At 39.4% G+C, this 24,069-nt stretch overlaps 1 protein-coding gene across 1 annotated transcript in view; it reads right to left on the bottom strand.

Annotated features, from left to right (window-relative positions):
* CAPN2 (calpain 2) overlaps nt 1–20,668 on the bottom strand; it is a 602,999-nt gene extending 582,331 nt beyond the window's left edge. The window contains exon 1 of the mRNA XM_044058713.1: nt 20,246–20,668. Within this exon, the coding sequence (XP_043914648.1) occupies nt 20,246–20,482 (237 nt within the window). The 5' untranslated portion in view covers nt 20,483–20,668. The remainder of the gene's footprint in view (nt 1–20,245) is intronic.
* Nucleotides 20,669–24,069: the final 3,401 nt, after the last annotated feature.

Genomic DNA, 24,069 nt, shown 5'->3' with positions numbered 1-24,069 from the left:
CTTGTGGTTGTCTTTACTATCTGCTGCAATTCTGTTTTCATAGCTAGCTTTAGAGGATTTAATGAGGGATCTCAACTTGAGGCTGTTAAGGGAGTTTTTTCCATTCTTGGGACTTCACCTTATTCCGCATCAGTTTCCTCCTTCTGTTGTAGAGTTTGTTTATGGCAGGGAACCAACAGATTGGCTTCCTTTTTTTGGAGGAGGACGTCTAGGTTCTATTGGGTATGGTGAGATCCATGCATTTGTGTACATGTTTGTACAGTGCATTGGTGTATGATTCAGCAAACATGCAACTATTCTCCATTTGCATGGGTGCCATGAAGTTAGCCGTCTATGTTTTTAGGAGCCCAAAGTTAGCTTTGGAGAAGTTTTTCATGGTGGTTACTTTTGTTGGGGGTGGGGGGGTGGGAGGGGATGTGGATTTTCAAGGTGATTAGCTTGTGATCGGAGGAGTTGACTATTGGTGTGGAGAAATGGTCACCCATGTTAGTAATGACCAGGTCAAGGATGTTGCTACCTCTAGTGGGGGTAAGAATGAGTTGGTCCAGGACATTGGAATTAATGAATTCCAGAAAGCGTTGGGCAAGTGTATTGGTACATGAGTAGTTTTCCCAGTTAATGGAGGGGTAGTTGAAGTCACTCAGTATGAGAGTGTTAGGTTGGATCCTAATATTCTCCAGGGTGCTTAAGAATGTGGAGTGTAAATCTTGGGACATGGTTGGGGACCTACAGCAGGCTATGACCTGAATTACTGTCTTACCCAATATTAGCTGCACCTGAAGTATCTCAGATGCATTATGTTGGGCTACCAGTCTGGAGGTGTGCACATACTTTATGAATATGGAAACACCACCACCTTTGGAGCTTCGGCCCAAGTTCTGGGGCCGAGAGGTGTGGAATGAGTTGTAGACTGGTAGTGCAGGGGTGCTTTCTGCTGCCTTGAACCAGGTCTCTGTTACAGCACAAATGTCGATGTTGTCCATTTTAAGGAGTACTTTGAGCGAGTGCATTTTGAGATTTATATTTCTAGCGTTGAGCAGCATGACTCTCAAATTGAATTTGTTTGTAGCTGTTACAGTTGTAATTTGGCCTTTAGAACACCACCTAAAAAAGGCACTAAAGGGGTGGTGAGAGCCTTGGCCAGTATCTGGAACCCAAGGGGTGACAGATACAGGCCATCTCTGGCAAAGCATCGAGGTCTGTCAATCATGTCATCCCAGGCAAACAGATACTGGATCCCCTTAGAATGACACCAGAAACTTAGCCAATTGTTGAAATCAATTATTTTCTGCTTGTACTGTGGTATCATTCTGGGTGATGGTAGGATGCTGCTCAGGACTAGGGTTATACCCACCTGGGCTACATAATCTGAGAGCTCCTCCATGTCTCTTTTCATGTAGTCCAGGGAGGTATGTCTGAGGTCATTCACACCCACATGTACAATGACAGAGTCATATTTGTATCTGTTGTTGAGGGACTTGAGTGCATGCATTATGTGGTGGATCCTAGCGCCTGACAGGCAGCTGACTGTTACTTTCGCCTTATTCAACCTAGTGAGTGGGACATCAGCGTGCCTCACTATCGAGTCACCTATGACTAGTATGTTGGGCATGCTGTTTTGCCTTAGGGGCTTTGGTTGAGTGGTACACTGTTTAGGAGAGTTATGTATCTCGTGATAAGTGTTGTGTTGTGGTGGTCGAGTGCATTTCTTCCTTGGAGGTCTCTGCTTTATGGTTAGATTTTTGTTGAGTGCCTCCGTAAAGGTGGGTATGTGGTTTGTGTTTTTATGTGAAGGCAGTGCTGGTGTGTGTTCTGGAGGGCTATGTGTTCCGTGTGGTGGGTTGCAAGTGTTGACCTTCTCCTCTTGACCACTTGGCTGGAGAGTATATGGCTTCAAATTTGGATATATAAGTGCATCTCTCCACAAGCCTGAGTGTTGGGTAAGAGGAGAGGGTTATCCATGTACATGAGGCAGTTGCTACATTGCCTTAGGATGCCCAAGTTCACCAGGTTAATAGGGGAAATCACAGGGAACTGACCTTTAGACATGACTGGAGGGGTGGGCATTAGTAAGTACTGGATCTGTTTCCTTGTAAAACGTTTAGTGCTGGTAGCACTTTTGTGTACTATAATAATTGATAATCCACAAGAAAGGACAGATAGATCCACATCAGAATATTGGATTTAGCGCTTTTGTTTTTTAATAAAAACTTCATCAGAATCACAATGAATACATACACTGACCCATAAATACCCTCTACCCTTACAACATTAACATATATAATTACTTACATCATCATCAATTAATAAAAAAAAAACACACCCATATACAAAACAATTAAAGTTACATGTGCATATGCTAAAATTTGAGCTCGACCATAAGCCCATAAACTCCACACCATAATGTATTGCAACACCAATATTATTGCAGATAGCCCTCTGTTTTTAATCTAAGGATAGAACTAACTGAAATATTAGAATTCAGCCCTGGATAGTGTGATGCATTTGTTTAAGTTGCCATCTTAATTCTTTAGACTCTAAAAAATCATTAAGTGGACCACCGCTTTCTCCCAAAATAACTTGATCAAGCGCAGAAAATTTAAATGAATGTCCAGGGTTATTAATAATATGTACAGCCAATACATTTTTTGTATCTTGTTTCTTAATATCATAAAGGTGTTGGTATATTCTACTCCTAAGGGCATTAATAGTTTTACCAATATAAAAACAGGGGCATTTGGTGCACTTCCCTATATAAACTACTGCCTTACTACTACATGTAAACTTCTTTTTATGCTTAAAACTACCAAAATTGGGTATGAATATTTCCTTGCCTTCAGAAATAACTTGACATTGTGAACAAAATCCACATTTGAACATACCCATAGTACCAAAATATTGTTCCTTATTATTCTCCAACATATTTTTAATAGTAGTATCTTTTTTGTAAATTATATTAGGTCTTGACCCTACAATATTAAGCAACTCTTCATCGGTGTTGAATAAATTCCAATTGTGCTGAATAATGTTAACTATATTGTTGTAATGGGTGTTGTACTTGAAAATACCTACTTTATTAAACATATTACTCTCAACATTAGTATGTACCACAGTATTATTAGTACCTTTACCAAGTAAAGGAAAAAAAATACTATTTTCCCTTTTTTCCATAACCTCCTGGAAGATGTCCACATATTCACCGGGATATCCTCTGTTGATTAACATCCCCCTAAGTACCTTGATTTGGTCCAGGAATTCATAATTCTCTGAAACTATCCTGGCCAATCTAATCCCCTGTCCCTTTACCAATGCCTTCTTTTGATGAATAGGGTGAAAACTGCTGAAATGCAATAATGTGTTAGAATAGGTAGGTTTCCTAAAGATAGTGGTCTTAAATTGCTGTTCTACTGTGTTTTTGTAGATAGTAATGTCCAAATAGTTAATTTTTTCATATGAAAAGACATGTGAAAATTTCAAAAAGTCAGTACCGACCTCAATAAATTCAAGAAACTTGTCAAGTTGGTCTTTTGTATCGTCCCATATAATTAAAATGTCATCCAAATATCGACCATAAAATTTTCAGCATTTTTCAAATGGACTAGGGAAAATAAACTCTGTTTCCAAAAAAGCTAGGACAGAGTTTGCAAAAATGGGAGCACAGATTGCCCCCATTGCTACACCATTGCACTGTTTGAAAAGCTGCTCCTCGAATACAATGATATTGGTCTCTAGGACAAGTTCCATTAATGTTCTTATAGTCAAAATACGATTGTGTTCATAGCCAGTGTGGCAACATAAATAAGAATAGAACCATTCGATACCAGTTTCATGAGGGATGATATAAAATAAGTCTTTCACATCTATTGTAACAAATATAAGGCTATCCTTATATATTTCCTTATTAAGTTTCTTTAAAAGATCCCAAGAATCTTTAATAATCCACTGACCAATGGCAAAGACATCCTTGAGTTGGATGCCAATAAATCTAGCTATAAAATAAGTTTTGGATGCCTTAGCATCCACAATAGGCCTAAACGGGGGGGTTCCTAAGATCTTTATGAATCTTCGGGATGCCAAAAATTGTAGGTATCTTTGATGATTTTACTACCATAAAAGACTGTTCATCCAGTGAAATTTGAGTTTATTTTCCCTAGTCCATTTGAAAAATGCTGGAAATTTTATGGTCGATATTTGGATGACATTTTAATTATATGGGACGATACAAAAGACCAACTTGACAAGTTTCTTGAATTTATTGAGGTCAGTACTGACTTTTTGAAATTTTTACATGTCTTTTCATATGAAAAAATTAACTATTTGGACATTACTATCTACAAAAACACAGTAGAACAGCAATTTAAGACCACTATCTTTAGGAAACCTACCTATTCTAACACATTATTGCATTTCAGCAGTTTTCACCCTATTCATCAAAAGAAGGCATTGGTAAAGGGACAGGGGGTTAGATTGGCCAGGATAGTTTCAGAGAATTATGAATTCCTGGACCAAATCAAAGTACTTAGGGGGATGTTAATCAACAGAGGATATCCCGGTGAATATGTGGACATCTTCCAGGAGGTTATGGAAAAAAGGGAAAATAGTATTTTTTTTCCTTTACTTGGTAAAGGTACTAATAATACTGTGGTACATACTAATGTTGAGAGTAATATGTTTAATAAAGTAGGTATTTTCAAGTACAACACCCATTACAACAATATAGTTAACATTATTCAGCACAATTGGAATTTATTCAACACCGATGAAGAGTTGCTTAATATTGTAGGGTCAAGACCTAATATAATTTACAAAAAAGATACTACTATTAAAAATATGTTGGAGAATAATAAGGAACAATATTTTGGTACTATGGGTATGTTCAAATGTGGATTTTGTTCACAATGTCAAGTTATTTATGAAGGCAAGGAAATATTCATACCCAATTATGGTAGTTTTAAGCATAAAAAGAAGTTTACATGTAGTAGTAAGGCAGTAGTTTATATAGGGAAGTGCACCAAATGCCCCTGTTTTTATATCGGTAAAACTATTAATGCCCTTAGGAGTAGAATATACCAACACCTTTATGATATTAAGAAAAAAGATACAAAAAATGTATTGGCTGTACATGTTATTAATAACCCTGGACATTCATTTAAATTTTCTGTGCTTGATCAAGTTATTTTGGGAGAAAGAGGTGGTCCACTTAATGATTTTTTAGAGTCTAAAGAATTAAGATGGCAACTTAAAACAAATGCATCACACTATCCAGGGCTGAATTCTAATATTTCAGTTAGTTCTATCCTTAGATTAAAAACAGAGGGCTATCTGCAATAATATTGGTGTTGCAATACATTATGGTGTGGGGTTTATGGGCTTATGGTCGAGCTCAAATTTTTAGCATATGCACATGTAACTTTAATTGTTTTGTATATGGGTGTGTTTTTTTATTAATTGATGATGATGTAAGTAATTATATATGTTAATTTTGTAAGGGTAGAGGGTATTTATTGGGTCAGTATATGTATTCATTGTGATTCTGATGAAGTTTTTATTAAAAAATGAAAGCGCTAAATCCATTATTCTGGTGTGGATCTATCTGTCCTTTCTTGTGGATTATCAGTTTTTGGTCGTGGTGGTGTTTTGAGTACTATAATAATTGCTACAAGAAGTCTGGTAAAGTGCTAAACTAACAAGCTAGTAAAAGTGCAGGAGAGGAGAGAACTAGCAGACTTAAGGGAAAAGTTGAAGAACAGACTTTGGCACTGCTCAGAAGCTTACAAACAGTCCTGGATACAACAAATCTGTATCTGGACTAGATTAGTTACAGGAAAGGTGGGAAACATGCGCATATGTGGGCTTTTAAACCAGAAAGTTGAAAGAGATGGAGAAACTGGCCAAATGGTCAATAAACTACAATTTCTGGGCCAAAAAACACTCCTCTTGTGGTAGATAGCTACCTAGTACTTACCACTCCCATTGATGAGCTAAAATGCTTCCCCCCAACACAGAAAGGCTTGGGGGGCTCAGAAGCTTACAAACAGTCCTGGATACAGCAATCTGTACCTGGAATAGACTAGTTACAGGAAAGATGGGGAACAAGTGCAAACATGGGCTTTTAAACCAGAAAGTTGAAAGAGATGGAAAATCTGCCCAAGCTGCCAATAAATTACAATTTCTGGGCCAGAAACCACTCCTCTTGTGGTAGATAGGCTACCTAGTGCTTACCACTTCCACTGATAAGCAAGAAGGCTTCCCTCCAACACAGAAAGGCTTGGGGGCTCAGAAGCTTACATACAGTCATGGATACAGCATATCTGTAGATGACAACAGTAGGCACATTACATAGACGAGAGTCATTCTGTCAAGCTACCACTGCAATCAAAGAACTGGTTCTGCTATTCATCAGTGTCTGCAGCAGTTGGAAGATGAGGGTTTTTTTATTTTTTATCCTGAATATTGTAAAATGTGTGTGTTTGCTGAAAAGTATTTTACAAGCACAAGTAAAAATGTACATCTATCTGTTCTTGAATTTGTGTTATGATCTTTTTAAACAGAGGCACACATGCTTTTATACATTACATTTTCACAATTTTGTTGCATTCCTTTAATTTATTACATTGCAGTATAATAACACTTCATAAAAAGCATAATCCTTGAGCATGATAAATTAGTTCAGTGTGTAAGACTAAACCTAATTTCTGTATAACTGTTACAGTCACAGAAAATATCACTTAGAAGTGAATCACTATACTAAAAATGTGCCCAGCTATTAGAGTTGTCATATTTTAAAATAAACTTGAGATTTTGTAGGACAAGCCATGTCGTTACCAAATGAAAAAGACTTATTTTTTCTTATTACCAAAATAAAGACTCTGTGTTGTGCAATTTTGTTTTTTATACTACTTTAATATTTTTCAAGAAAAACATTTTATGAATTTTTTTCTAAATGTCAAAGAAAGCTCTACACACATCATTGTAATATCATATAAAGGCATTTGCCATTTTTCATGGCTCTCACAAAGAAAAGAACTGGCCAAACTATGACTGCTCTACCGAAAGAGGCAGGCAGTAACTCTATCAACTAAATACACTGAATAAAGGCAGTGAAAAAGAGTTTCAGAACACTCTGCCTTTTTTAGTAGCAGCTGCTGACCTGCTGATATTGCCTGGGTATGGTTGTGGGTAGTACATGGCAGGGAAAACTACATATGTCCCTGTTTCTGTGGTATGTCATGCAGACAGAGACAACTTTTTCTACCAAAGTATGTGTGTTAAGACTAAAAAAAGCTGTGTGGGCTTTCTCTTTCTTATTCCAGTGTAAGTAAATGAAAGTTTTACGAAGCACAGGCAGGTTTCTAGTATCTAAATTGGAAAGTGGAACCCTACTGTATGGAGAAAAGTCACCTAAAGGTTGAATTAAACTGTTGGAAAGTGTGGGTTTTCCTTTAAATTCTCCTACAATAGTGGATCATAGTTTATATTCTTCATTCGGCAGCTGATATTACATAATTATCTAAGCTAGCATATCTGTCTGCACTCTTTCTATTAGTTGATTTACCATGAATGCAATAATAATAGGATGTCTGTCACTTAAGGTGTAACTTAGGAAATGATTCCTGAGACAAACGTCTGTAATTCTAAAATTTTTAGCAAGTAAAGTTTTTTCCAGTTACTCAGTTAAAGGACAACTATACCATATACACAACACGTCCTTGTCCCAGACCTTATTTTTCCCAACACGATGATCTATAACACTACCACATAAATGCATAAATGTAAGGTTTGCCTTAGCCAATTCTGTCCTTGTGAAGTATTTCTATTCTGTTCAGCTTCCACAGTGCACACCATGGTGAAGTGGTATGAAATCTTTCACTATTATTTTTTAGGAGTTTGTCTTTCTGGCGCTTGAACTGTGCTTATTATCAAATTTTAAGAACTCTAGATCAGAAAAACATGTTTCGCAGTGTTTGGAGCCTTTAACTATTTCCCTCTCACCGGAGTCATAAACCTACTGAATCTCAGGTAGTTCACAGCATTCTGCTGTTATCAATCAACCCTGAAAGAGCAGCTGTAGCTGTGATTTTTGGAACCCTGACATCAATGGCCGGCAGAAGAATGGATGGAAGGAAAACTCTCTGTTGCTAATACATTGCATTCTCAAAAGCAATGTAATTTCTGTAGTGTTTGTAGCTGAAGAAGAAATGATTCATACATGATTCATTACAGAGTGCTGCGAAAAATGACATCACAACTTATTGGGTGCAGAGTGTGACGATTGGGGAGAGATGGGCGAAGGCTGCCAGCCTAGTCAAATTGAATTTGATACATAATTCTATCAACTGTATAAATAAATGTAAAATACAGGCATGTTTTCTTGATAATAAATGTAAAATACAGGCATGTTTCTTGAGTGTAAAGAATACTGTGAAATGTGGAACTGCAAAATATGTGACAATATTGCACTCTACTGGCCTAGTGAAGCCTGTTGTACCCTTTCATGTCAGAATTTGACCCCAGGACGGCTGGATGAAGATTTCATGCTCATTGTTTTAAGGCTAAAGTTTATGACTAGAATTTAGATGTGAAAGGTGCTTTATTGATCTGGTTTCTGCTAGCATATACATGTGAAATGTCATCTATTGTAAGTTTCTGTGCAGGTGTTAGAGTGCTAAATAATGCAGTTTGTTTGCCTGGGAAAAACTAAGTGTCAAAAATGATGTAATTTGGGGAGGGACCCAGCAAACATGTTTGTTAGTAATGTTTAAGTACTATTTCTCACAAGAGAAAAAAAAGCATTTGGATCTTGGATATCCAACTTAAAAGCACTCTGCCTTATGCTCACATGTAAGTTTTAGCACTGTGATTTCTTGTAGGAATAGTTAAAGCTAGTAAAGATTAATTAGGTATTTTTCTGTGACGTCAGACCTGTCCTACTGTATTATTTTAAGTTTCGGTGTGATCTCTGAACTCTTAGATATCTCTGTGGTGTAGTAGTTTTGTCTTGTGTTTTAATTATTATTAAATATTTTTAAAACCTTCTACCTGTGGCTGCTTTGTGTAGAGATAAGCTCTAGAATACATTGCATATTTATATAGAGTTTATTGCAATAGGCCACTCTGATAAGCCTTAGACTGTATAGTCACATTGCCATTGGATAATCATATTGCACAGTAAAAATTGGACACCCTTTTAAGGGCCTTTTAGTAGCTGATATTATTAACTGGGTGGTGGCGGTAATTACTACTGTATAGTCTGGGTAAAGGGGTACACAGCTGGAGAATCTGTGCCAGCCTTTCCCAGGAGTGTCTGCGAAGTTGTATAAATACTTATCTCAACGTGTGTGTGTGTTGTGTCAGCTACTTGGTGGGGACACAAAGCACTGATTGGACAGAGAGGGTACTGGAGGTTTTAGCTTGCCCAGTTAGGCTTAGACCTGGACCCTATAGCTGTGCCAGTGGGGAGTCTTATTGGGGACCTGGTGAGCAAGGGAACAGCCAGCCACAGACTGACTGTGATCTGTGTGTGCACTTTACTGTGTGTATTAGTTATCCTTTCCTCCTCTAGGAGACAACCACCCTGGTGTTAGTGGTGAGGACTGAGGCTCCTTGATTGCTGGGCCAGGGCATGGTCGTCACAAGTGTTTGGCAGTGGTGGGATCTACTTCACATACTAATTGGCTTGTAGTGGTGTGGGGTAGAGCAAATTCCTGTAGCTTATGTACAGTGAGTATACACTGCGTGGCTGTTTTAGAGTACAAAACATTTTTAGAGATCAGAGTTCAGATCACAATTGTTTTATTTCTTTTGTTAGCTTAGTGTTAGTCAGGGTGAGCAGGCAGCATGTCAGCAGAAGAGTATGGAAAGCTGACAAGGAGCCAGCTAGTGGAGATGTGTCAGGCTAGGGGACTGGTGCATGGAAACCTGACTAAAGTAGACCTGATTGCAGCCTTGGTTACAGCAACATCAGAAAACAGCAGCCTGGAGGACAATCAGACTGACAGTGGAGATACAATATCCTCAGAGAATGGACAGCTCAACCTTTCTGCAGTGGACTTAAAAATCCAGCTGGAGCTAAAGAGACTTGAGTTGGAGGCCAGCTGTATGGACCTGGAAGCAGAAGAGAAAATGAGGAGTCTACAAGCTGAGGAAAATGAACAGCAGAGGAGGCATGAGAGGGAAATCTGACTCTTCACCAGAGTCATGGAGGTAATGGGGAAGGGAGTAACTGGACCCCAGAAGCACAAAAGGTCAGTACGTTTCTTCCACAGTTTAAAGAGGGGGATAATTTTGATAGCTTCATTCATATGTTTGAGCGGGTATGTAAACAGTATGAAGTTGACCAAAGGTTCTGGGTATGGTTCCTGACTCCCTTACTCCATGGTAAAGCTGTAACTTCTTTAGCAAAAATTCTTGACACTGACTGTTTTGATTATACTGCTGTAAAAAGATATTTATTAGAAGGTTTTAAGCTAACACCTGAAATGTATAGGAAAATGTTTTGTGAGCATAGACACAAGGCAGATGTAAATGCATGTGAATATGTTGCTGAACTGAGCACTTATTTTCATAGCTGGGTAAGTGGATGTCAGTTCACTACTTTTGAAGGGCTGGCAGACCTTTTGTTAAGGGAACAAGCCCTTAGCACTTTGCCTGAGGACATGGGGATCTGGTTAGCTAATAGACAGTGTGCTACTTCAGAGGAGTTGGGGATGAAGGGAGACCTATACCTGGCCAGCAGGGCAGCCCTGCACAGGAAAGGGACCCCCAGTATTGCTCATGGGACTAAAGGAACCCATGGTAGGCAGCACATACTGCCCTAACAGAATCTGCCAGTAGCAGGGGAAGCCACTAGTCCAGGTACACGTCCAGGAGCTAGGGTTAAATGTTTTGAATGCAACCAGTGGGGCTATTTGGCATACAGATGTCCATGGAGCCAAGGTGGGGAACCAAAGGTGAGGGAGCCAGTAAGTGGGAAAGACAAAATGCCAGCAGTGTGTTGTCTTGAGACAACAGGGGTATGGAACTACCATCCTGCAGATGTCCTTAGACAGAAGGATTTAGATGAGGCAGTACTATGTACTTATGCAGTTACATACAGTGAGGCTAGGAGACAAGCATGTGAGTCTGGTAGCCTGGGGGAGACCCAGACAGACTGCACACTTGCAGCCAGGACTGCTGAGTTGGTTATTTCAGGGAGGGAGCTGCTCTGTAGCAGTGAGACTGAATGTGAGCCACAGCTGCTTGTGGGTACTGATGTTCCCTTGGACAGGGTAACTGCAAAGGTAGAGGTGAGTAGTAGTACCCAGGCTAACAGTGAGGCACCACTGTCAGAGGATGCAGGACTTCCTGTGGAAGGGGAGCTGGGAAAGGTTACAAAGAGAGACTTGAGACAGGCTCAGCTCTCAGACCCTACATTGCAAGGCCTGAGGCAGGTAGCTAGGGAGGCACCTGATTCTCAAGGGAAGGGGGAATCTGTACACTGGAACAAAGGGTTACTGTACAGAGAGTAGACCCCTGAGGGAGGGCTAGAAGGTGAGAGAGTACAGCAGTTGGTAGTGCCTAGAGCTTACTGTCTGGCGCTTCTAGCCATAGCCCATGATATTCCCTTTGCAGGTCATATGGGCATAAAACGTACAAAGAGGCATATTATGCAAAAGTTCTATTGGCCTGGAATTTCCAGAGATGTAACAGGGTACTGCAGGACCTGTGAGCAGTGCCAAAAGGTAGGCAAGGCAGGAGACAAGGTGAGAGCTCCTTTGATGCCTTTGCCTGTGACTGAGGAGCCATTTCAGAGGGTAGCTATGGATATTGCGGGTCCTCTGAGTACTCCAAGATCCACAGGGAAAAAGTATATCCTAGTGATTGTAGATTATGCTACACGATACCCTGAGGCAGTAGCTTTGTCCTCCATTGAGGCAGAGAAGGTGGCAAATGCTTTGCTAGAGATTTTCAGCAGGGTAGGTTTCCCAAAGGAAATACTGTCTGACAGAGGTGCCAATTTTATGTCAAACCAGTTGGCTTGTCTGTGAAAGTCCTGTGGGGTGAAGCAAATAAACACCACCCCCTATCATCCCCAGACTAATGGTCTTGTTGAGAGGTTAAACTCTACAATCAAGACCATGCTACGGGCATTTGCAGATCAGTTTAAGAGGGAGTGGGACAAATATTTTCCCCATCTGTTGTTTGCTTACAGAGAAGTTCCCCAGGAATCCACAGGTTTTTCACCCTTTGAGTTGCTGTATGGGTATAGAGTGAGGGGACCTCTAGATTTAATTTGAGATGAGTGGGAAGGTGAGAGTCAGTCTCACAAGCAGTCTGTTGTGGCATATGTCCTGAACCTCAGGACAAGGCTCAGGGGACTCATGGGCCTGGCCCAGGAGAACCTGGCAGAAGCCCAAAATCAGAAAAAGGTGTGGTATGACAGGAATGCTCGAGCTAGAGAGTATACTGTAGGGCAGCAGGTGATGGTTCTTATTCCTGTCAGACACAACAAGCTGCAAGCAGCTTGGGAGGGACCCTACAAGGTGGTAAGAAAGGTAAGTGATGTTATCTACATGATGGAAGTGCTAGGCAGATGGCAGGGGCACAAATTGTACCATGTTAACATGATGAAACCTTACCATGATAGGGAGGCCCTTGTGCTGAGCATTTGCAGTGGATTGCAGGAGGAGTCTGAGAGAGATCTTGTGACTGATCTCCTCGGTGAGGCTCAGGCTGACACCTCAGTGGTAGGGGTAGCAATGTCCCAGCAGCTATCTCCTACCTAGGTTTGAGAAATCTGAGCAATGTTGCAGGAATTTGGGGACATGTTCACTGGGAAACCAGGGTGCACCCATCTGGTACAGCCTATTAGGCAGGCCCCGTAAAGGGTGCCTGAGAGAGTCAAACAGACTCTGAGGGAGGAGGTACAGGAGATGATGGAACTAGGGGTGATTCAAGAGTCCAACAGCCCTTGGGCCTCACCAGTGGTGCTGGTGCCAAAGAAGGATGGCAGCACCAGGTTCTGTGTGGATTACAGGAAATTAAATAGTCACACGGAGGCAGATGCTTACCCCATGCCTAGGACAGATTATGCCCTAGAGCAGCTGGGTGGGGCTAAGTATCTTACAACCATTGATCTTACCAAGGGTTACTGGCAGGTGTCCTTGACTCCCAGTGCTAGAGAGAAGTCAGCCTTTGTGACTCCTTTTGGCTTGTATGAGTTCACAAAGATGCCCTTTAGGATGAAGAATGCCCCAGTGATTTTCCAGAGGCTGATAGATCATATCTTAGCAGGAGTAGGAGGGTTTGCCCTTGCTTACATGGATGATATTGCTATCTACAGCCATTCCTGGCAAGAACACCTTCAGCATGTCAGGGCAGTGCTGGGCAGAGTACATAGGGCAGGGTTGACTATTAAGCTGAGCAAATGTCAGGTGCGTATGGCAGAGGTTTCCCACCTAGGACATAGAGTGGGAAGTGGTAAGATAAGGCCAGAACCTGCCAAAGTGGAAGCTATTCAAGCATGGCCTGCACCTGTTACCAAAAAGCAGGTGAGAGCATTCTAGGGGACAGCAGGGTACTACAGAAAGTTCATTCCCAATTATAGTACCATAGCTGCTCCCCTCATAGACCTGACAAGGAAGAACAGACCAGATAAGGTAGTGTGGACCCCAGCATGTGAGCAGGCATTTCAGAAGGTTAAGGAAGCTTTGGGAGGACCCCCTGTGTTAGCCAGTCCAGACTACAGCAAAGATTTTGTTGTGCAGGTGGATGCTTCAAACTATGGGGTGGGGGCTGTACTTAGCCAGATTTCTTCAGAGGGAGAAGAGCACCCAGTAGTTTATCTCAGTCGTAGGCTCCAACCCAGGGAAGAATGCTATGCAGCGGTAGAAAAGGAATGTCTGGCCATAGTGTGGGCACTACAAAACCTTCAGCCTTATCTGTATGGAATAAAATTCACTGTGATGATAGATCACAACCCTCTAACATGGTTAAACAGAGCCAGTCCGGGGGAGGGGAGAGATGTGACGATTGGGGAGAGATGGGTGAAGGCTGCCAGCCTAGTCAAATTGAATTTGATACATACTTTTATCAACTGTATAAATAAATGTAAAATACAGGCATGTTTTCTTGATAATAAATGTAAAATACAGGCATGTTTCTTGAGTGTAAAGAATACTGTGAAATGTGTAACTGCAAAATATGTGACAACTTTGCACTCTACTGGCCCAGTGAAGGCTGTTGTACCCTTTCATGTTAGAATTCGACCCCAGAGTGGCTGGATGAAGATTTCATGCCCATTGTTTTAAGGCTAAAGTTTATGACTAGAATTTAGATGTGGAAGGTGCTTTATTGCTCTGGTTTCTGCTAGCATATACATGTGAAATGTCTTCTATTGTTGTAAGTTTCTGTGCAGGTGTTAGATTGCTAAATAATGCAGTTTGTTTGCCTGGGAAAACTAAGTGTCAAAAATGATGTAATTTGGAGAGGGACCCAGCAAACATGTTTATTAGTGATGTTTAAATACTATTTCTCACAAGAGAAAAAAAAAGCATTTGGATCTTGGATATCCAACTTAGCAGTACTCTGCCTTATGCTCACATGTAAGTTTTAGCACTGTGATTTCTCGTAGGAATAGTTAAAGCTAGTAAAGATTAATTAGGTATTTTTCTTTGAAGTCAGACCTGTCCCACTGTATTATTTTAAGTTTCTGTGTGATCTCTGAACTCTTAGATATCTCTCTGGTGTAGTAGTTTTGTCTTGTGTTTTAATTATTTATTATTAAATATTTTTAAAACCTTCAGCCTGTGGCTGCTTTGTGTAGAGATAAGCTCTAGAATACATTGCATATTTATATAGTTTATTGTAACAGGCCACTCTGATAAGCCTTAGACTGCATAGTCACATTACCAGTGGATAATAATATTGCACAGTACCCTTTTAAGGGCCTTTTAGTAGCTGATATTATTAGCTGGATGGTGGCAGTAATTACTACCATATAGTCTGGGTAAAGGGGCACAGCTGGAGAATCTGAGCCAGCCTTTCCCAGGAGTGTCTGTGAAGTTGTATAAATACTTATCTCAAAGTGTGTGTGTGTTGTGACAGCTACTTGGCAGGGACACGAAGCAATGAGAGGGTACTGGAGGTTCTAGCTTGCCCAGTTAGCCTGAGACCTAGACCCTATATCTGTGCCAGTGGGGAGTCTTATTGGGGACCTGGTGAGCAAGGGAACAGCCAGCCCCAGACTGACTGTGATCTCTGTGTGCACTTAAGGGAAATTGTACTTTACTGTGTGTATTAGTTATCCTTTCCTCCTCTAGGAGATGACCTCCCTGGTGTTAGTGGTGAGGATTGAGGCTCCTTGATTGCTGGGCCAGGGCACGGTCATCACACAGCACTATAGCTAGACCCCTCGACATAACCCCCCCCCCCCATTTGAAGCCTCTGGATTAAAAATAATAAAATACTCCAGGGCAGAAAACCCAAAATGGTCATCTTCTCATTGCAAGACAAATAAAGAAAGAGCCATTATGTATTTACATAACATCTCTTTGCTAAAACCTCACACACACACACACACACACACACACACACACACACACACACACACACACACACACACACACACACACACACACACACACACACACACACACACACACACGGGTTTAATTGGCACTGACTTGAAACAGGTTTTGATCTGTTCTTGACTCAAAGGTCTGCAAGCAGTATTGGAAATCATACTATCTCCAGATGTGCAAGTCAAGAACACATCAGCAACTTTCATATCCTGCCAATCATGCACCTTTACAACAAGCCACATAATGGTTATGATTTAACAGCCATGATCACAATTATGGATGTTTAAATGACTGCATGCACAGTTTGCAGGGAACAGATTGACACCTCTTCTACAGTGCTGATTGTGCACCCTAACATTCAATGCCAAGGGCAGCAGTCTCCTTCATCATGTTTGCTATGGCTCTGAGAGGGTATGACTGTAAAGAAAAAGCTACTGACAGTTTGAAATCTGATTATGAAAGTAAACAATAATTCCGCATACTTTCATTTTAGTGAAGGCACAGTACAGCCTAATGGGGAAGAATAACTAATATAATGTCATCTTCTACTGACCCAGGGTATAACTTAGAGAGAAGAAAACGTAGGCTAAAACACAATCAAATCAGCATGCTCAATCCATCAGATATTTTTTTATTATAACTTTTACCCAAAAATTAACTACTGCACAAATCATCAAACTAAAAAAGTATGTTTTTTTTCCAGCTTTTGACCATAGGGATCCTTAAGATGGCACTGTAGGCTAAATAATGAGACATTAACACAGTCTCCTGCAAAGTTGTATGTTGCAAAGTGTTTATTTATAGTTCAAACATATCGGCAGGTTAGCCCACAAGGTATACAGATCAGTGCTACAACATACTAACTGGTGCATGGAGGGAACAGGATGTGAATCTTAGCTAACACATTTATGGCAAACAGTAAGGATTAAGGGTTTTGCAATTATACCTTTGGAGGAGAAAACAGAGGGGGAGCTGCACATGTAAGAACTGGTCTGTGTAGTTAGACTCGATCTCCTGTGCTGGCTGGAGATTAAGTGGAGATGGAAGACAAAGTCAGAGTACCTTTGTTTCTTACTGGATTTTTTTAAAGTACTACATTCTGTTGTCTTGGAATGTATTAGTGTAATGCCTGTAAAGGGTCAGGTGGGAGGGATTTTGCATAGTGGTGTGTGTGTGTGTGTGTGTGTGTGTGTGTGTGTGTGTGTGTGTGCGTGCTCATGCGTGTGTGGATATGGATTAATGTGTTGACTGTCACCAACAGAAACTGTCACTATACCACAGATTCTAATAAATTTACAGTTTCTCTCAAAGAAAGAAAGAACAGAGGGCTAAGTAAGGAATATTACTTTTTTCTTTTCTTTTGGTTGGCACATATTTAGGTGTAATACATGAGCAACTGCCCTCATTTATAACATACTGCTGTATAGCTGACAAAAAAAAATTCCTTTTGAATTAATCATATCAATGAATACTTTTATAATGGCACATAATCTGTTTTGTACTGAAATATACATACACTACACCTAAAATCCAAAATAATGAAATAAGTCTCTCAGAAAATGTCATTCAAGTCACTGTGTCACTGCTGTATCATCAGTTATGTTGCTATGCTACATTTGAATTTATGTTTTATTTACTATTTCTAGATTTGCATTAATATGGCACCCGAAACCTTTGGGTGCCAGAAGTTTTTTCAGTTTTCTAAACACCTAGATCCATTTTACATCTATACTTCATTTGTTCTATGTAGGAAAAGCAATTCATAGTTTGTATTCAATAGACTGGGGAGAAAGTGATCCACCAAGAATGCTGTACTGCTGTTCAACTAAAAAAATAAGCCATGATTTTCAGGGCGATTCTGACTGTGCCTTTGCTGGAACTACAACTGCAGTTTCAGATCATTTACTAGGTCGTTCATGGGTGTGTCAGTAGTACAGTATGGGAGATTAAATGACTGGAATGAAATCTTAAGGTGCAATCAGGAAATAAGTATTGCAATTTAACGGTTATGAAAAAGGTAGATCTTTAAACAGTCAGGATAATAAATACAAATAACTGCAGCACATTACCTCATTGTGTTTTAGCATTTGTTAGAAGGCAAAATTACTTTATAAAAAATGTTATTTTGCCCTATCTTTGGCAGTTTTGGCATCCTGTTCTAGCGTGTATAGTAAATATATGGTATTACCATAATTTATGTGACATGCTTTCAGCTAGTTCCTGTGTTTCTCTAAGTGCCTTATATACAAAGATGTCTGGCACAGCTATGTTATGAAAAGTGTGGATACGTAACTACATTTTTTCCATGTACTTTAACAACATAGGCCCATTGACTACTTGGCCACCACATAACATAATAGCATGTGAAAAACACTGACTATATATTTTGCTGGACCAGCTTTTAAATGCGTAGCATAATGATGCAAAAGGCAGTGTCTCTTGACAAGTCATTATCATCACAAAGTTGTTCTTCAGACTCACTGTAGATTATATTTGGTTTGTGATGTACATCAGATTAGTAGCTGTGTCAGTGTGTGTGAAACTATTCACAACCATGCTGTCCATTGCATTTAGGCCTTGCCGAGGCATCATCTTATACAAAAAGTCTGCTTTGTAGTCCTTACTGAAAGTGCAATATCTTTTACACTCCTGATTCTTCTGATTGACTTTATGACTTCTCTAGGCCATATGACATTTTAGGTTGAAACAATCACTGGCAGCCGTGCTGAAGGAAAGGAAAATGGCTGGCTAAACCCCTTACTGACTGCTGCTTCCAGACTGTCCAATACTTGGAGAAAATGAAACATTTATTTATTGATTTTTTTATTCATTTTTTTTTAAAGGAATGAGCTAACGTGTAATCAATATGGCTTTGTATGAGAAAAGTACCTTGCAGGATGAGCAGTAGCAAGTGCTGCCCAGACCCCGCACCATCCAACAATCGGTGAAAGTAAAGTAATATTCATACCGATGGTGGAATGAATATTCCTTTTCTATTCATAGTTTGCCCTTTTCCCCAAGGTAGTGCGATCTCAGAGTTGGTATATTTAATTTTCTGGGGTTGTGGGGTGCAGAGAGGATTGCCCTCCTTCAAAAACGAAGGAAAAAAAATACTTGCAGTCTTTTCTATACCACAACACACCCATTTTACCTGTCAATCACAGAGGGTATGCCCACTTCTGCGTAGATTGCCTGCGAGGTATTTTTCTAATACAATACCAACTGAGTCCTTATAATTAAATGTACTCAGTCTGTAGCATTATACTTATACTTATATTTGTTCATTGTATGTTTACTGTGTCAAGGTAAACACTGCCCGGACTAGGAAAATATAACTCATTCATAACATCCTAACCTACTTTGTAAGCTATGGTGCAATTCTGTCTAAGGTGTTGGGCGAGATTCATTCTCAGTGTAAGTTTGTTATTTAAGAGTAATTCATATTTACAGAGCAACATTTCTCAAGAGTCACACATACAAGCCTTTTACAAATCCTACCATGACATTACCTTAGGACAGTACACATCCTCTTAGGGATTTACTGAATCAAAGCCATTCATTCATTAGCACTTGGATAACAAAACTTAGTTCTATATAAACCAGAACTCATCAGTGCTTCAGTCCTCATGGGATGCCCATTTACAGGTGACAGACAGACTAGTTATAATTGATGGAGAAGCTAGTTAATTCATTCAGAAACTAGGGGGAGTCAGATTTAGGTTAACCCCAGCCAGACAATGATCTTCAGGAAATACACATGCAAAGGCTCTAGAAAGAATGTGAAAGTTTATTCATTTATGAAGCAACTAGATAAATGAAATGGTTCAAAGGACCCTTTTCAGATGTGACCTAAACAAAAAGTCACAAGCAGAATTATGCAAATAGACATGGTTTTAAGAGGTAATAGTAAATTGTGACAAGTACTAGAATTTTATTACAACATATTAACAAAAAAGGAATGCATGTAATAACAATAAACATAAACACAAAAACAAATGTAGGGAAGTTTATATATATATATTATATACAGCTGAAAAAATGAAGACTACATATCCACAATGTTTGAAACATGGAGCATGTAAGGCTAAATTAGCAAAGCAAAGCAATGCTTTCAGAGCCACGTAATGTATTTGCATTTAGCAGAGGAAGTTAGTCCAGTTGAAGATGGGTTTCATTATCAAAGCGGCATTGATAGAAAGCAGTGAACCTTAGGACAGTACATTGACTCAGGCATAAAACTTAATTTTTACACCTGTAATGACCAGGGCACTCAAAAATTAAACAATTACACTTGGTGTGCCAGGGAGGAGCAGTATACTATACTTTAGAGACTGTCTGTACATCTATGAAAGAAGGAAGGAGATATTGTTTACCTTGCATCTAGTCATTGCTTTTTATTCAGTCTGTCCGATCTGTTCAATAAGTCTTCAGGTTACAAAAATCTACCTTAAAAATATTGTCAAGCAATTCTTGAGAGAAGAACTCATATTCCTTTAACAGAAAACTTCTGTTTCTCTTTAGGTAAAAATTACATGCCCATAAAACATCAAAAGATTACTCGATATTTAAAGTGTGTCTGGGGTTGTGTGCAAATAAAGTTACAGCATGACACTCATTATATTGTCCTGATTATTTTGCATTGTATGCATTGCAGAGTTTGAGAAGAAAAATACATATCATCTCACCTGTGGTCTTTTCCATCGGACACCATGTGTTTTTTGAGAATAAGGTCCCAGCTCTTTAAATCCCAGTGAGGATGGGACAGCAGGAAAAGTCTTGTCTTCAAACAGTGTCCCAGACTGTAGGCATTCTTCCTTCAAGGCCTTATAATCCTGTTTCATGAAGTTTAGTACACTGTCATTAGTGCCAAGTCCTGCTTCTCGTGCCCTGTCTTTGGCTAGTTTAGATGCAATGCCAGCCATGACTGCTGCCTTTCCTTTTCACTTCAAGGGGGAGAAAAGCAAGGTGAATTGCTGGGACTGTGATAAGAACTCAGCACTGTTTAGAATAGAGTTAAACAAGTACAGATATAGGCATGATAGTCAAAACAGTGAGTGAGTATTGGCAAATCATAAAGCGTGAAACAGCGAGGGGTGTCACTGCCGTTTAAGGAAGCTGCATTCTTTTTTTGCATGTCACCTTTTGTACAGTGTATTTGCAGAACTTCAGGTGAAACTCTTTCTAACAAACAGCACCTGAAGCAAATTTCCCTTCCCCCAGCACTTAAATGCTGCACGATTACTACGCACTCTTCTGTTAAGGGAGGAGGTGTTGCCAAAAATATGCTTGCTATTCATTGTTTGTTGTAGTGAAAAGAGAATGATTTCTAGATCTTTACAATGTATTACATGCAGTTCTTTTTAACTGCAGTCATAGCACAATGTATGGGTCGATGTCTAGTGTTTCTGATTTTTCACAGACTAAAAAAAAGTAGAAGTGTAACAGCTTCTGCCTGACTACTTACTCAGCTGTCTGTCATTGCGCTGACTTGTCACACTTCCTTTTACTTCAGGGCTGAGTCACAAGTTTAGAAAATAAAGAAAGTAATTCAAATATTCCATTCATTTCATTAAGCACAACATGTACATTTCACACTTATTTCCTAAATACCACAGTCCTTTTAGACCGCAACACTGGGCATATTATTTCACTGCTACCTTTTTCTTACTGCAGCCACTCCATATGCGGAAATTAGCCTGAGGACATAAGACCTCCACCAAAACAACAGCAAGACTTTTTTTGGAGTATGAAAATATGACTATGAGGTAGTTAGTGATGATGTGAGTGATTACTAAGGTGTGTAAAAAGTACAGCCATGGGATGGGGAGACAAATCTCCATTCACAAAGCATAATCTCAGCTAATATAAAATGGTGTGCTGGAAGTTACCTGAACCTTTTTTAATGGCAACATGGCCTGGAAGCATAGCCGGCCTTAGGCACAGGCCAACTAGGCAGCCACCTAGGGCAATGCTCTAGCAGGGGTGCTTTTCCAGTTATCTGAATGGTGTAGGTAAACCAGGATGGGGGCACTAGGTGGTGTGGGTGGGGGCTTTGGAGACCATTTGCCTAGGGCACCAGTTGACCAAAGGCCAGGCCTGCCTGGAAGATCTCAGAAGTATTAAATAATCCATCTGTTTCTCCTTGCAGACATTTTGTTAGAAATCTTCTTAAATACAATGTTTTGGAAAAGCGGTTTCTGCAGTCACAGGCAGACAAGGCTGATAATCTCTAGAAAAGGGCAATGATAATAGTTTGGACTGTTAACAGGAAACATCTGAAGAGTAAAGAAATTTTAGCATACAAATCCATGAGGAAATGAAGGAAAGAAAAAAATACAAAACCTTCAACCAAATCAAAAGGCTCACTAACATCCAAGAAAGTGTTGCATTATAAAAAACAACCTTGTGAGAAAACAAGCTCAGCAGTAAGACAGAGAGAGCATGAATCAGCTCTGATGCGAAAGACAATTTTTCATAGAAAGCATTGTGGATATATTTAACAACCTTCTAGAAAATAGTGTGGACACAACACTGTTTTGTGGCATTAAAATGCAATGAAACCGATATCACTCCATCTAAGAGATGAATACAGGGAAGTAAGCTATATGTTAATTTGCAATACTATCTTATCTAGAAAGTAGACGGTAAAAGAGGAAGTGGAAGAACTGATTACAGTATTCAATCTCAGTCCATATTTGCAGTTTATCTACCCATCTGCATATGTGTTTATCTACCCATCTGCATATGTGTTTCTTTCCTTTTCTTCACTCATTCCATCAGCTTCTTTTCTGAAATGAAGAGAAATTACTGAGTTAAATAGATTATTTTAAGTATTTATTAAGGATGGCTTTCCTTGAATAGCACAGTATGTTGTGTCTCAACCAAAACATATAAGTTCATAGGTTGTTACTAGGCTTACGACCACTAGGACACTTACAAACCTAGCCACTCACTGAAACCCATTTGGATTTTGTGTATCATGGACATTTATATAGGGGGCATGTTAATAGGAGGGTAACTAAGGGATTTGTTGGTGTGTGTTAGGATAATACTTTTCTTCTTGATGACCACTGTACATAAGGATATGGGGGCCCGACTGGGAGTAAATTTACAATTTAACATTAAATTGTTAAGGTTTCATTTGAATAGGATCAGGGCTGAACACAGTTTTACATAGATGGGGAGCCTGTTCCATTGTGTGGGGATCCTTTGGGACACATATTAGAGTAGAAAACAACCTACAGGTTACAACAGGGAAGATGTGATTTGTTTTAATTTAATTGCTATTAGGTAACTGCTAACCAGTGGGCAAAGGTACACAGTCAAAATGCTCTTGCTCTGCTCAGTAAATTACAGGATGATGTTGCAAGCAACAGAGGCAGACAAATACATGTTACTGTGGCTAACCAAAATGAGTCTGGATAAAGTTAAATTCCCTGAACTTTATTATTTCTTGTTTTGTTGTTTGTTCAAGAGTTAGATAGAGAAATCCAGCATAAACCAGTTTCAGCCATTACGCAAACTATGGCATAATCAAATACATATGTGCACATTACAAGAAGCAGATTTGCAGTTTTATTTATTTTTAATTATTTTCATTTGTTGATTAGGATAGTTTGACTGAGCAGCTACCTACTTTCAGGTGGAGTCCTTGAGAGAAAAACACCACATAAACATAAATGACACAAAGTTATAGGTAAACATAATAGCACAGATCATAGACAGAAATTAGAAACAGCGGATAAAAGAAGTAAATGATAAAAATCAAACAAATCAAGATGAAAAACTTTTTAAGAGATAAGCAAAAGTAAGTGTATAACACTATTAAGAGTATCTATATTCTATATATATATATATTTTTTTTTTTCGGGGGGATTGAATAAAGGTTAGACAGTCATTTTTCACCTTGTGCGCATTGTGGTGCGATGCATACATGACTGCGAATATATTTAGATTCAGTAAACTCCATCTACTGGCCCACACTCACATGCAAACATGGTAAGTTCCGTGGAATGTTAATTACAGCATGGGTAGTTGAATTGTTTGCTAATTAAGCAAACCAACACATTGGAGCATTTCAACAAGCTGTAAACCAACTGTGTAGACTCCATGTTCATGTTGCCCGGGTATTCAAAAAAACTTTCTGAATATAGCCACAGAAAGGAGTCTGCACAGAAACAAGAGTAAGTAAAACGTCTTGGATTTGTACAGAACTGACCTTAACACGTAACAGCATACACATTATGACATTATTAGACAGATAGGATGCTACAAAAGTAGGGTAACAATAGCAACAATCTTTTTTAAGTGCCATGACATAAATGCAGCTTTGCTCCCCCACCTCCAAATGAAGAATATAATCGTAAGTAAGGTAGACAGTTGAAAGTGTAAACCCCAAGAAACAGAATATTCATGCTATCATGTAAGCATATGCAATATGTAGCTGATATAATATGGTCAAAATTTATCCAAAACTCTATTCCTCTGTGCAGATATATAGCAAAGTAAT

Source organism: Protopterus annectens, chromosome 1.part2 (assembly GCF_019279795.1).
Source record: "Protopterus annectens isolate FY-2018-M chromosome 1.part2, PAN1.0, whole genome shotgun sequence".
Taxonomy (NCBI): Eukaryota; Metazoa; Chordata; order Ceratodontiformes; family Protopteridae; genus Protopterus; species Protopterus annectens.
The sequence above is the reverse complement of the archived record's forward strand: the minus strand, read 5'-3'. Positions and strand labels throughout refer to the sequence as shown.